The sequence below is a fragment of the Notamacropus eugenii genome, chromosome 2 (genome assembly GCF_028372415.1).
Source record: "Notamacropus eugenii isolate mMacEug1 chromosome 2, mMacEug1.pri_v2, whole genome shotgun sequence".
In the NCBI taxonomy this organism is placed as follows: Eukaryota; Metazoa; Chordata; class Mammalia; order Diprotodontia; family Macropodidae; genus Notamacropus; species Notamacropus eugenii.
In genome coordinates, this window is record NC_092873.1 from 494,327,209 (window position 1) to 494,342,786 (window position 15,578).

General features: G+C 38.5%; 1 protein-coding gene across 5 annotated transcripts in view; it reads left to right on the plus strand.

The window, feature by feature from the left end:
- Window positions 1-15,578, plus strand: part of DNAI3 (dynein axonemal intermediate chain 3) — a 123,126-nt gene that overhangs the window by 31,711 nt on the left and 75,837 nt on the right. For all 5 annotated transcript variants that reach the window (XR_011975719.1, XR_011975720.1, XM_072648910.1 and 2 more), the window contains exons 2-3: window positions 8,113-8,192; window positions 8,633-8,668. Coding sequence is in view for 3 of the 5 variants with exons in the window: in XM_072648910.1 (XP_072505011.1) it covers window positions 8,126-8,192; window positions 8,633-8,668 (103 nt within the window). In the remaining 2 variants the exon portion in view is untranslated. The remainder of the gene's footprint in view (window positions 1-8,112; window positions 8,193-8,632; window positions 8,669-15,578) is intronic.

Sequence of the window (15,578 nt, forward strand, 5' to 3'; positions counted from 1 at the left end):
TAAAAATTAAACCAAAAATATAACCAAATAATTCAAGACACGGATATACCAAGAATGGCCTTTGAGACAGAACTTTCATTTGATGTTTAGCTACAAGTAATTAAAGTCCCTGATCAATATGAGTCAGCAGCACCAGCCATTAAAAAGTACCTGCCCTAGAAATAAGTGGGGCCTTAGACATCATCTAGGTCTTCCTCTTTACTTTACTTTTCAGACGATGAAACTGAGGCCCAAGACAATGACCAAGTAGTAAGTGGTGGTCAGGATACAAACCGCATCTCTCAGACTCACTTCTTTGTCATGCATCCCCAAGCTCCCTCTAGACTCAACTCCAGCATTAAACTCTTATAAGAAACTTTCCCCCAGTTTTGATCACTTTGCCCCTACTGCCACCTCTGCCCCCATTACTTTTCCTGAGTAGGTACATAATAAATGCTCATTGAATCAAATTGAATTTCCAGTACTTAAAAGAGGGAGAAAAAATTTTTTTAAATAGCAATTCTCCATTAAGTTTCTAAATCTGTATAGTTGCATCACAGAATAATTACCAGCTATTTACCTGTTAATTTTACTACTTAAAATTTCAGGAACAGGATTTCAAACTGGTTCTAATCCAGTCCAAGACTCCTCATCATTCTAACAACGCTGACTCTGTCTGTCAATGTTGGAAGTAATCTAATCTGGCTACCCTAGAATTAGAAATGAGATAATAAAGGAAGACACTTGTAATTTAAGAAATTAAAGAGAACAGTAGCGCATATAGTCTGAATATATAAAAGGATGAATTATTCTTGAGGGAATGTCTTCAAAGCTTTGTTATTATGCCTTTGACCTAAACATAAATACAGCAAACCCTTATTATTTCAATAGTGGTCAATTCATAAGGTCAATGGTCACTTTGTGTATATAGCAGGAGATATGGTTTCAGATTTCCCCTCAGACACTGACTAGCTTTGGGGACCTTGGTAAATCTTCTAACCAGGACAGCCTCAGTTTCTTTCCTGGAAAAATGGAGCTAATACTACTTGTTTACCCCTGCCTTCAGAGTTGTTTGGAGTAAAGCACATTGCAAACCTTAAGCCACTATACAAGTGTGAGCTAGTATGAATATAATCTGATTAAGAATGCTATTTCCCAGTTTATCCATTAAACTTATCCTTTATATACTTTATCCATAAAGAGTATTTTGAAAACTTAAGTAGAAATCAGATGATGGTGGTAGTAACAGTGAAGTTCAGGAAATGGGGGAAGGGTAGAGGTGACTCGGGATGGAGGTAATCTGATATATTTTCCTTCCTACTGAGTAGCTAGGCACTGAGCAGAGGAGGAATGTCTGGAAAATCTCCTGGAAAATCTGTAAAATGAGTGTTGGACTCAATGGCCGTCTATGTCTAAATCTATGGTTCTATGCAACCTAGTCCTCTGTGTGGAGGTGTACATTTTACGGTTCACTATTTCAGGATAGCTAGGCAGCCCAGAGGATAGAGAGCTGGAGCTGAAGTCAGGAAGACCTAAGTTCAAATCTAACCTCAGTCACTTACTAATGGGTGATCTTAGGCAAATCATTTAACCTCTATCTTTCTCAGTTTCCTTAACTATAAATTGGAGATAATAAAACATTTAGCTCCCAGGGGTGTCTTGAGGATTAAACAAGACAGTATTTGTAAAGCGCTTGGCACATAGTAGGCACTTAATATGTTCTTCCTTCCTTCCCTCCTTTCCTTCCCTTTTTCCTTTTTTCTTTCCTTCCTCCACTCTCTCCCTCTTCCCTTCCTCCCTCCCCCCTTCCTTCCTTCCTTCCTTCCTTCTTTCCACCCTTCCTTCCTTCTTTCTTTAATGCACATAAATTTCTTGGTATCACAACATCTATTGGAGTGCAGCATATATCTAATAAGATGAAACTGAACAGGGATAAATATGACATCTTTGTCCCAGTCAGACAGAGTATTCATTCCAATTCATTCAGTCCACATTATAGGAAAGACAGTGATAAACTAGGGAGATTCCAGCTTGGTGAAGACTTTCTTAAGTCATGTTATTATTCATAGTGGTTGAAGGGCTTGGAGTTGTCTGGTCAGAGAAAAGAAGGCCAAAGATATACACGATACTTTTCTTTAAGTATTTGAAGAGCTGTTATGTGAACGACAGATGAGACTTGTGCTTCTGGGTCCCAGGGGACAGAATAAGGAATAACCAGTAAAAACAGCAAAGAGACAAATTTAGGTTTGATATAACGAGAACCTTCTCAACAACCAGAGCTATTCCAAAGTGGAATGAGTTGCCATGAGAAGGTAGTGGGTCTGCCATCATAAGTCTTCAAGCAAAGGCTGGATGACCACCATGGTCTGTCATGTTTTGAGGGTGTTTCTTATTCAGCTGTAAGATAGGTGTGATAGCCTTTGGCATCTCTTTGTGCTCAGAGATTCCGTAAACAAATCCTGTCGATTCTAGATGATACACGAAAAGGAAGATAAGAATGAGTAGAAGGGGTGCCCCAAAAGAGGTACAATATAGAGAGATTACATCCAGCATGGAAAAGACAGAACAGGGTAGTTTTATGAAAGAAGTGAGATTTGAGCTAGACCTTGAAGCATGGGTGGGATTTGAATGAAAAGTGGTGGAGGCAGAGGTAAGGGAACATTTCAGGAAGATAAAACAACTCACAAAATGAACTCACAAACAAAGTTAGTTTTTTGTTCCTCATTTTATCTCCCTGACCCCACTGGCAAATGATGAGAATTTTTTTTTTTTTTTTACCAAACTGCTTGACTAAAAAAATAGGTTTATTAGTTCTCCTGTGGTTAAAATGAGGCATCATTATTTCAAATACCTCTCAAAGGAGGTTTTACTGTATTTTCTTTATTATTGAATTATATAACTCTACTAGTTCTAAATTTCAATTTCATATATTCTGCTCTTCACTAAGAGAAAGAACACTTAGATTCCTAAGCTGCTTAGTGAATACTATTTGAATAAATTGCCACAGGGAACACAAGCAATGGACCAAACCTATTGGGACAGGAGCTTTGAGACTCAAATATAAGCTGACTGACTAATACTGTAGTCCCCTCCAAATAAATGGTCAGTGCTTAAATAAAAACTTCAGTTAATGGAAAATATAGTTTAAAGACTTTTGAAATGTTAACTTATCATTGTTCTAAGATGTGAAAATATTTCAAAGACTTTTTAAAAACTTACATGTTAACTTATCACTATTCCAATATGGAATGGCTTGTCATTCAAAAAACAGATGCCTACTTCAATATATTTTTAAACTTTCCTGTACAAGTAATATTCTCAGGTCTTAGTGATAAAATACAATCCTTCTATTGAAAGAAGACTATAAAGAATTCTGTCTAAAGGCAGAAAATTCTGGAAAATAATTCCTACTCTTTTTCTCTAATAGATAGTAAGATATTACCTGTTTACAGGGTGCTTTCAAAGACTGCATTCTTTTGCAGTGTTAGGACAGAGTTGCTTGCAGGTATAAATCTGTGATAGACCAAGTTAGCATTGTTCAGTAGTATCATGAAAAAAAGCTCTGAATTTGTAGTCAGTTTGCAAGGCCAGATCAGAATTTTGCTTCTGCGACTTATTAGGGGTACAGCAATGGACCTCTTTGAACCTCAGGCTTCCCATATTTATGTTTTTATATTAATTTCATTTCTTTTTGGTGTGCTACAATCACTACCATATGTTAGATTATTTTCCCCCTCCCTTCCCAAGATGGCATACAATTTTATATAGGTTCTATACATACATTCCTATTAAATACATGTTCCCTATAGTCATGTTGTATAGAAGAATTAAAACAAATGGGAGAAATCATATAAAAAACCCAAACTCAATACAAAAGAAAATGATCTGCTACATTCTGCAGTTGAATTCCAAAGTTCTTTTTCTGGGTATGGAAGGTATTTTGCCTTAAAAGACCATTGGGAATTTTTTTAAGTCCTTGCATTGCAATGAAGTTCCATGTCTCTCACACACTGCGGTCATTGCTGTGCACAAAGTTCTCCTGGTTCTGCTCCTTTCACTCAGCATCAGTTCATACAAGTCTTTCCAGGCCTCTCTGAAGTCTTCCTGTTCATCATTTCCTATAGCACAATAGTATTCCATTACATTCATACACCACAATTTATTCAGCCATTCCCCAATTGATGGGCATCCCCTTGATTTCCAGTTTTTGGCCACCACAAAGAGGGCTGCTATAAATATTTTTGTACATGTGGGACCCTTTCCCATATTTATGATATCTTTGGGATACAGTCCTAGAAGTGGTATTGCTAGGTCAAAGGGTATGCACATTTTTGGAGCCCTTTGGGCATAGTTCCAAATTGCTCTCCAGAATAGTTGGATCAGCTCACAGCTCCACCAAATTAGTGTTCCAACTCTCCCACATCTTCTCCAACATTTATCATCTTCCTGTTCTGTCATGTTAGCCAATCTGATAGGTGTGATGTGGTACCTCGGAGTTGTTTTGATTTGCATCCCTCTAATCAATAGTGATTTAGAGCATTTTTTCATATGATTATAGATAGCTTTAATTCCTTCCTCTGAAAACTGCCTGTTCATATCTTTTGACCATTTATCAATTGGGGAATGACTTGTATTCTTGCAGGCTTCCCATCTTTAAAACAGGGAGGATGATCATGCCTCTAGTCCTATATGTATCTCACAACATTGTTGTGAGGATCAACTGAGAGGATATGTATAAAGCATTTTGTAAAGTACTAAAAATACTACACACACATCAGCTGTGACTGTGTCCTAAAACCATTTTCTGCTGCATAAACCTGAGAGGGGAGCAGTCCTGCAGCGGACTGATCATGGTTCCACTACACTCAGCAAACGTGCCCATAACATCAGAATCTGCCCATCCGCTCCTTGTAAGGGGCCACACAATACTTACATACATATTCAGAAAGGCAAAGCATATGGGTTATTCTATGGGTCACCAGATAAAACATCTGAACCAAGTACCATTGGGGGAAGGACAAGGCCCCAGGGAATCCAAAGTATCAATGAGGTTGGTGTTGAGATAATACTAGAATCAATCAATCAACAAGCATTTATTAGACGCCAACTCCCTACCAGCCACAGCGCTAGGTTCTGGAGATACAAAGATAAAAATGAAACAGAACTGACTGACTCTCAAAGAGCTTACAAGCTCGTCGATCAACATATTTATGAAGTATTATTAAGTATACATTATATGGTAGGAATGGAGACTCAAATACAAAAGTAAGACAAATGCAAAAATTAAGACAATCCTTGCCCTCGAGGGGCAATGGAAATTCCTACATTGGAAAGGACACTTCTAAGAGAAGATAGCAAGAGGATGGTTTCAGAACAAGCTGGAAAGACTTACATGAACTGATGCAGAGTGAAGTGAAAAGAATCAGGAGAACATTGTACACAGTGACAGCAACACTGTGTGATGACCAACTGTGAATGACTTGGTTATTCTTGGCAGTACAATGATATAAGACAATCCTAAAGGACTCATGATGAGCCTCCATCTCCAGAAAAAGAACTGGTGGCATCTGGATACAGACTGAAGCATTCTTTCTTTGTTTCTTTCTTTCTTTCTTTCTCTTCTTCCCTCCTTCCTCCCTCTTTCTTTCAAATTTTCTTCCTTAAAATGATTAATATAAAAATATATTTTACATGATCACATAAATATAACCTATATTAGGTTGCTTACTGTTTCAAGGAGGGGAAAAGGAATGAAGGCCCTAGAATTTGGAACCTAAAACTTTTTAAAAAATGAATTTTAAAAATGCTTTTATATGTAATTGAGAGACAATAAAATATTATTTAAAATTTTTAAAAAGACAGAAAGGTTCAAGTAATAGAGACAGACTTAAGTGGAACATATTACGTATGGGAATGTGAGTGGAGGCTCCCTGCTACATAAAAATGTGCTCAAAACAGCTCTATGTAGAATATCCAATTCTTAATTAAATGGAGACTATTATGATTAACTCACTGAATCACATGTATTGAAGGAATTAATGATTTTAGATTATTTCACTTCCAGTAAAAGGACCCGTACACAAAAGAAATGCTAAAGGCAACCAATCCCTTTGCTCACTGAAAGAATGACTTTAAGAAGGGTTCTGTAATCTTGCAGATGATGGCTGTTACCATCTGTTGGGAGGCTGATACTTAAGTCTTATCAGAGCACAAAGCAGTTTCCAAGACCACTGAGAGGCATTCTGAGTTTCACCTGGGCTCTACATTGTCTTCCTCAGAGCCCGTATCATCCTGCACACCCAATCAGGGCTTTGGACTTCCATCTGTCAGTGGTTTTCTCCAACTAAGACACTCTCCATGCCACCACTCAGGACCCAGGACTTTTAGATTTCTCAGACTCTCAAGGTCTCTCCCCTGCTATCCTGGGCACATCTCTCTTGAGGCTGAGGTTTGGTCAACTACTCAGGAAAGGAAACACAAAGTAGAAAAGGCAATCCAGGGTCCAGGCATATGTATACCTTGTGGATTCCTATTTTAGTGCCAAGGATTGGCTCACTGCAAGTCTCAAAGTTGCAAGATGCCACCTGTAAGGCTAAACAAATTGAGAGCAGGCATTGAGGGAAGGATTATATTTTTCATCATATTTTTGTGTTTAGACTTTCCTACGGTCCTTGTCTATATTAGGTATTTAATAAACATTTTAGATTTGAATTATTTGAATTGAATTGAATTGTGTCTGTGATTAATGGTGGGTAGTTAGGTAGCATGTGGATAGAGTGCCAGACCTGGAGTCTGGAAAACTGATCTTCTTGAGTTCCATTCTGACCTCAGACACTTACTAGCTGTGTGACCTTGGGCAAGTCACTTCACCCAGTTTGCCTCAGTTTTCTTATCTGTAAAATGAGCTGGAGAAGGAAATGGCAGACCACTCCAGTGTTTCTGCCAAGAAAACCCCAAACGGGTCATGAAAAGTCAGGCACAACTGAAACAACACAAAACAACAAAGGTCATTCCAGAGATTGAAATTTTTAAGTTATTCATAAATATATTAATATTCATAAATATAATAATATTCATAAAACTCGTTAAGCAATGCCTGCTTGTCAAATACTGTACTAAGTAACCCTGCCCCACTACCACCACCATGAATATACACAAATATGGTCTCTGACCTCAGGGAGTTTCCATCCTAATGGGAGAAACAATTTACATAGAGAAGAGATGACCCAGAAGGTCAGGATCAGAAAGGATGGGATGACTGGATAGTTGTTATGGTTTCAGAAGTGGAGAGAAGTTGGGAGTTATAAGAGGAGGTTGGGAGGGAAAGGCCTTTGGTGAGGCTATGCAAGAGGTAGCTGGAGAAGATGGGAGTGAAGTGAAACATGGCGGGACTTCCTGAAATGACGCTCTGGAGAGCATACCAATCTGGGATGCCCTAAATCAGGAAGAGAAAGGCAACAACAAGCCATGAAATTGGGGACATTTCTATTATACAACATCTTCTTGCATTGTGACTCTTCCTCCATTGTGTGGCTAATCCCCCAGGAGCGCCTGGAAAGAGACATATTTAGAACCAAGTCAGCCATTTGAGATCTCCCAGTTAAATGGACAGGTATCAAGGCCGCACTAGACTAACATATTTGTTGGAATGAAACTATCAAGCCTCACCTACATAGTCATGTACATGCAGGAATTCCAAAGCACTGATATATAATATATAATATATAATATCTGCCTTCATTTGTTGCCCATTAGTAGATCCATAGAAACATTCAGTTGCTTGCTTTTGTTTGGGATTTGTCATTTCCTTCTCCAGCTCATTTTATGGGTGAGAAAAGTGAGGAAAACAAGATTGAGCGACATGCCCGGGGTCACCCAGCTAGTTGGTAAGTATCCGAGGTCACACTGGAACTCAAGAAGACAGTGCCGCCTAACTGCCTACCGTTAATTACAGATGCAGATGACTCAATCAAATAATTCAAATCTATAAACATTTATCAATTATTAGTCAGCTAAGGCATAATAAAGTATGTTGTATCAGAGGCAACATTTAGAAAACATCTACCTGTGTTTACTAAATTATTATCCTCAATAAGAATGAAAATTTATAAATGCCAATCATTACTTTTCTAGATTAATCTGAACAATGCCTCCAAAAATCAAGAAAGTAAAGTCAGATACCAAACCCAAGCCATCAAAACAGAAGCTAGCTTGTAAGTATAAATCTTTATGAAAAAAAGTCTTATAGATTCAATTTCTTATACATGTATTGGAAACCAAAATGGATGTAGCCTTATTTATACAATAAAAGGAATTACAACTATTTCATAATATTAAGCATGTGAGATATTTAAATTTATGGAGAGGTATTTTTGAGTGAACCAGTGAAATTAGAAACTCTTTCCATGGAAAAAAATAAGCTAACTTCTAGTTTTTCTCTATTTACTATTAATTAACTCATGAATGCTTTTGTTAAAAAAAATTATGTGACTGGGGAAGTTATTCGAACCTTTTGAAATGTTTCGATTTATTTTATAAACTATATGATGAGCTTATGCGTTATTTTATCCTAAAGTCTTACTTAAAATTTCATAATATCAAATGTACTTTTTATGCAAAAAGCTAAATTTGACATAATTTCCTTGTATTTTAGATGAAGAAGCAGCCCCAGTTTCTATGGAAAGTATTGGTAAGTTGCATTACTACTTAAATTTTATTCATGGTTTCTCAATACTTGGTCATGAAAGAAAGAGGAAAGATCATTGAGAATAAATGTGATTCATAAATATATTTGTGGATAAAATGGTATTACACATAGACTATAAGGTAAAACTTAAAAGGATGTAATTTTTTAAAAAGGCTAGAAAACTGAATTCTAAAACAAAAGCAGACTTAATTTACTAGTTCTAGCATAGTATTTTTCAAACCCTGTTCCATGGTCTAGCAACTCATTCCCATCAGTTGTAGAGAACCAATTGATGTAATCTGACCAAATTCCCTACCAATCTCGTCTCCTTTTTCTATTCTCATATTTTTTAAGCCCTCATCTTCCTGAGTTCATTAAGTTGCTCTGATGCTGCTCTAGGCAGAGTTGTGAATTATATCATGTGACTGCCAAGGAAAACAAACCTACTAGAACCAAGACATTCAAGTATCTTGTCAAAAGATGGTTGCCTTCAAGGTATGGTCTTCTGGGAGACAACAAACTTAATCTTAACTTGGATGCTTCTGCAACTCAGAATATAAAATTCTCTTTTGGACCTATTTTCAAGAGGCTGAGACACATCCTTCTAAATTTCCTCAGTGGTGACAAATGTCCATCCTTTGAGGGTGGATTTGATTTTTCTAAGAACTAGAAATCATTTGGAGCCAAGTTGGGTGAATGAGGTAGGTGATCTACTTGGGCAACTATTTTTGGTAAAAAAAAAAAAAAAATTTATTTGTGTCTAGAGAGTAATGGGAATAATTTAAAAAAGATACAAAACCTGTAGCTCATAAATAAGCTTTGAGGTAGCACTTTAGTCCTGTACCTCTCAAGGTGACTTCCTTGAAAGACAACACCCTTTTGATGTACCAGAGAATCAGAGCTATCAAATGTTGAGTTGGACAGGACCATTTCATTCATGTAGATCAACTCTCACCCAGTTTAGAAAGACCTTCATCCAAAATAGATCATTGAACCACAACAGTTTAAAAGAATCTCAAAATCATCCAGTCAACCCATCTCTTAACAGGAATCTCATCCATAACACCTCCACCAAATGTTCATCCAGCTTCCACTGGGCACAGGGAGGGGGAGCCCACTACTTTCATCAGCAGCACTAACTGCTCAAAAGTTGGGGTTTTTTCCCTTACTGTATATTTACTTCTTTTCTGATCACCATCCTTTGATTGAACACTTTCAGTGATGGGGAGCTAGCTACTTAATGATGCATCCTGTTTTAGTGAATGAAATACCTCTATTTGCTTAAGAAAAATTTTTTCTGTGTTCCCACCCCCAGTATTTACATAAACCAGGATAGATCACAATATCATCACTTCCTTTACTTATATTTTACCTACACAGAGATGAATATAGTTATTGTATAAATTTCCATAAATGTGGATAAGAGGAGAAGTATGAACACTCAAGGAAACAAATGCATTTGTCCTGTGCAAGATAATTTTTATTTTACCCTGCAGAAAATGCAGCCCACACCCTAAGTTCACAGGAGCTAGAATACCTAGAAAACAGGTTAAATGACTTGCCTAGGACTGCACAGGGCAGTTAGGTGGTGCAGTGGATAAAGTCAGAAAGGCTCATATTCCTGAGTTGAAACTGGCCTCAGTCACTTAATTAGCGTATGACCCTGGGCAAATTACTTTACCTTGTTTGCCTCAGTTTCCTCATCCGTAAAGTGAGCCAGAGAAGGAAATGGCAAAGCACTCTAGTATCTTGGCCAAGAAAACCCCAAATGAGGTCACAAAGAGTCGGGCATGACTGAAAAAAACAACCGAATAAGTATCTAAGCTCCAATTCAAACACAGGTCTTCCCGATTTTAAAAGCAGGACTCTGTCCACTGTGGCATCTAGCTGCCTAAACAGCCTTTTTTTCATCCCCCACCAGACACTGATTCCCTTTCTTTCTCATTATGTTATGCGTGGTCTCCTTGTCCTGAGGAATATCAGATTACATAACTCAAGAATTGTTATTGCCATGATTGAAACAAAGGATATTTAAGTCTTTAAATCCCTCAGAGCCCAGAGTGTCAATCAACTCTCTTGGTTTATCACAAATCTGTGTTTCATTTGTTAACAGTACAGGTCCAGAAAAGCACTCCTTCCTCCTTGTAGGATACCCCAGCCCTCCTTCGGGCAGTCTGGGGAAGCTTTGCTAGCCTCCACAGAATCATCTTTATTCTCTACTTTCCTAAGTAAAAGAAAGATTAAATTTCAGTTACAAGGTTGCTGAAAATAAGTATGTGATATTTTCCCCTTCAAGTTCACAGACCCCATGAAATCTATCCACAGACCCCACTGGAAAAATTTCTAGTCTAGAAGATACTCCAAGCAACATGTTAGTAGACAATCACCTCTCCTTTCTTGGCCCATCTATTTCTTTTTTATTTTATTTTCCACTCTGAACTTAACAAATACCAAAAAAGAGAAAAAATTTCAGTATTGGCCAACCTATTAATGATGCACCACTATACTAAGAGAGACACTGGGAGGCACTAGGGTCTTTTAGCATCCCTCAAATCCCCCTTCATAGATGGCTATTTTGCCTAGAACTAGAGTTGGCTCTGGATCCATGAGCTACCACATTCCTTTCTTTTCCTATGCATTCTTTGAGTATGCTGGGTTTTTCCCCCCTGTTCTGCCCTTTAGTTTTCAGTCTCTTATTTATTTCTCTAGGAACAAATAGCATTCAAATCTATTTAGCCAGAGCAGCACTGGTTGTATGTGAGCCTTGATGAACAGACATGATAAAGCTGCCAGAAACAGTCAGCACCTTGTTCTGAAACATACAGAAAAATATCCATATTCCTCTGCCTGAGGAAAACAAACCTGTGTTTAAATGAATAGCCAAAACATGATTTTAAAATATAAGGAAGGACATATTCTAGAGAAGGGGTTCTTAACCTGTTTTGTGCCATGAACCCCTTCTCAGAATCACGTTTTTAAAGGGACAAAATAAAATACATAGGATTAACAAGGAAACCAAATACATTGAAATACAAGTTATCTGTCTTATCTATGTATTTATCATCAATCTGTTATCCATCTCTAAGTATGTATGTCTCTATCTATGTACCTGCATATGTATGTATGTATCTTAATCTGCCTGTCTATCTATCTATAACAAGTTCCCAGACCTCAGGTTAAGAATCCTTGAAGAAAAACTATAGGACTGCATGATTTAAAGATTGGAAAAGACTTTAATGATTACCCTCATTTTACCATTTATTGAAGGAGGCATAATTGTATGTAAGGTGCATGTAAATATACACATATGTATGTGTATGTCTCTACCTTATAGTAACTGTAGTGTTGCTACAATGTTGTTTTAATGTTGTGGTAAGAAATCCATACTAATGGAAACACAATGGTTACATTTACATAACCCTCTTTCCTGGGCCACATCCACACCAGGAATTGGAGGGCTAGGTTAGGGTTCAGTCTCTCTTTATCACTCCCCTTGTTTCTGGGGGCCCAGGCCTACCTGGTCACTTGGGAGATAATTACCATAGGAATGGTTTTTTATAACTTAACTGGATCTGCTGGAAATACATTAACAAGAAGGAATGTGACTCTTTTTCCCTTTTGTGGGTTGTCTTCACGTGTCTGTGGTCAATGTCCAGCTGATAAGAGAAGCTTTCCCCTGGCCTGCCACCCTATTTTGGAAGTGGCCTTCAATAACACATGTCAGTTACAGTGTGAGGCAATAACAGTCATTTTTATTTTCTCCAAGTCCTGGGGTGAGGTGCCCTGCCGGACAACCCCTCAGGCTCCTCTTTGGCTGAACCTGAGAGGGCAGAAGTTTCCAATGAGTTAGGCGGGAGCCAGTGGGTGGGTGGTGGGCTGGAGGGTACCAACCCACTTTGGAGGTTGTCTTAAGTTTGGTGCTGGATGTATGGTAGGTAGAGGCTCTGCACTTGGGCTGTCTGTTAACTGGAGAGTTCTTACCCTCTGATTTCAGCTTGGAAATGTTCCTTTCATCTTATTATTGTTAGGGGGGAAAAAGCACACTTAACAAGAATCATAATAGGGGCCTCAGAAATCTATGCTCAGATAGAGAATTATTTTCTTTGTGGAGAGTATTGGGATTATAGAATTAAATGAACTGGGGTGAAATGAAAAATGAGCTCTCAGTAATTGTCTCCTGCTTTTGGAACATGGCGATCTCTATTTTTCTCTGAAAAACACCGGGTACATTTGGGACACATCACCCCAGAAAGCACTCGGGCTCCACCCAGTGGCAACTAAAGGTAAAACTGCTTTTATTCAAACCCTATGCTGCAGGATGTTAATCAGTTGATTTTTCCCAAACATGACATCAGTCAATGCATCAATAATTATGTATTAAGCACCTGATATGTGATCAGGCGTGGGTCTAGGTGCTAGAGATACAAAGGCATGACTGCATATCAAATCAAATCCTCATGCCATTTTTAAGTGCCAACAACATGCCAGGTAATGCTGGAAGGAGTTGAGGATGATTTGGTTTGAAAGACAGAAAGATAGGCACTCCTTGATTTAAGAATTAACTAGGTTCTAAAAGTTTATCTGGAAATTTGTTGTTTGGAATTCAGAAAACATTTTCTCAGGGGAACCAGGTAATCCACAGGGGTTTGGATGAATCACTCACTAATTTGGAAAGAGTGGGATGTAATTGACCAGGAAAAGTACTACAGCTCTCCTTTGCTTCCCTCCCCTCTGCTGCCCACCTTGTTTCCTGGAAGCAGTCATACTGAGAGGGAGGGCCATCTGTTCTCTCCTTTTCCCTACCTGTGTGTCCAGGCCCTCCCTCAACTGTGGGCCTCCATGTGACATGGAGACCGTGGTCTTCAGTTGCCAAGGTAAAAAAAGCATACATTGTCATTACGGCACATTGAATGAACCTTAACCAACATGCACTAGTTAACAATTCTGCCCATGAAAGCAGTATGGACATTAAAAAAGAATGGGAAGGTATAGAACCAGGGGTCCCTTTTCAGTTCCATTACCTCTCCCTTTCCCCCACAAACTGCCACCTGATAAAGGGGCAAAGGTCCATGGTTGGGAAGAAGACTCAGGCTGCAGTGGAGTCTTTTATGTAAAGTGTGTTCGTCCTTCATTGCTGAAGAAGACCATGCCATAAAAGAAATAATGACATGACTTGCACTTGACTGTTTTTTGACTGAGGGCTGTGCAAATCACCAGCCTCACTTCTCCTCCAGAGCCATCTGAATCCAGTGACCAGATATTCATCAGGATGACTGGAGATGACCCAGGATGAGGCAATTGGGGTTAAGTGACTTGCCCAAGGTCACACAGCTAGTGAGTGTCAAGTGTCTGAGGTGAGATTTGAACTCAGGTCCTCCTGACTTCTGCACTGGTACTCTATCCATTGCACCACCTAGCTGCCCCTTTTATGTAGAAAGAATGAAAGGAAAGAAGAGGGGAAAATCTAACCATAGCAGGGAGAGAAAAGACATTGTTACTAGGAATTTAGAAGAGTTGTTCTGAAAGCATTTACAGGTTCGGTTTGCTTCTCCAGGGGAGATGATGGAGGATTTTTCTAAGTCTGTTTATTATCTTCTGTGAGTCTCTTGCATCATGTGCATTTTTTGATTAAATGAGATAATATTTGTAAAGTGCAGCAGGTAGCAGGCAATAGAGAAAAGCTTGTTCCTTTTCCCTTCTCTTCTGTACAGTGAAATAAAAGCTGTCCCATAGCCGAAACACAAGATAAAATCTAAACTGGTTGATGAGTTCTGTGCCAGCACATCCCTATTATGAAACCAGCTATGAACATGCAGCCATAGATGCCAATCTCAGTTAAAGAGTCTTATGTACTTAAAATTTATTGAAGTGTCTTTTATCATAAGACTATACTTATTATCATCTGTAGCCATCATGGAGCTTAATAAATGGAACATTGAAAAATGCCCACACCAAAGAAAATTAGTCAAGTACAGCCTCGTGGCATCTCTTCCATTATTGTCTTTAACTCTTCCTTGAGTCTTCTATTGATATATAACTCATGGTCCAGTGTTCCTCCCAATTCCAGAGTCATATACTGGGTCCAATCATGGGGTTAGTTCCAAGAGGGTCATTTTCCCTCTTTTGCTTATTGCCTCCACTTGGAGTTGCTCTATGAAAATCACCTAATATACTCAGGGTATAGCTCATGCCTAGCCAGGCTTTCTCAAATGTGCATAACAGGAGGGAGCAGTGGAATTTAATTGACTAGGAATTTTTTTTCTCTTAGGCAAAAAAAAAGAACAATCTTCCATTAGTGGCCAGCTTTCAGATCCCATGTAGGCACTCCATATTATATCTACAAATCAGATATGTGGTAGACTTCATTTCACCCCACAGAAAATATGTAAGATGCAAAGGAACTCATAATCTAGTACAGAAAACATATCAAACATTGAAATAACCTATCCACTGTCCTCCAAAAAGGAACTAAATTTTGTCTTGCTATTAGAGCAACACTTTGACATTTCAGCACAATCCCTTTCTCCTACACAGTTCTTCTCAGACTCATAGTGCTGCTTTGTGCTTTGGACTCCTTCTGGAAGGGATACACTTTGGAACAACCACTCTGGCACTCCCATCCCATCTGACCTGCAATATCTTTTATCACTCAAAATAAAGCAGAGAGCAAAGGACGAGTCTTCTGACTCTCCATTGCAGGGCTTTAGTGCTTTATTGTTTTTCTGGTTGCAAGAGCCAGTTGGGTCAACATCCTCTTCACTCTCCAAGAGGTACATTACTCTGGATTGACCCTTCTCTAGAACATCAGGTCACCAAACTCTAGAACTTAAGAGTTGCTAGCAACACAACCTAAAAACTCACAATACCCAAGAAATCTTCCTTTGACTAGAAGGTTAAGAGTCTAAAATCAATT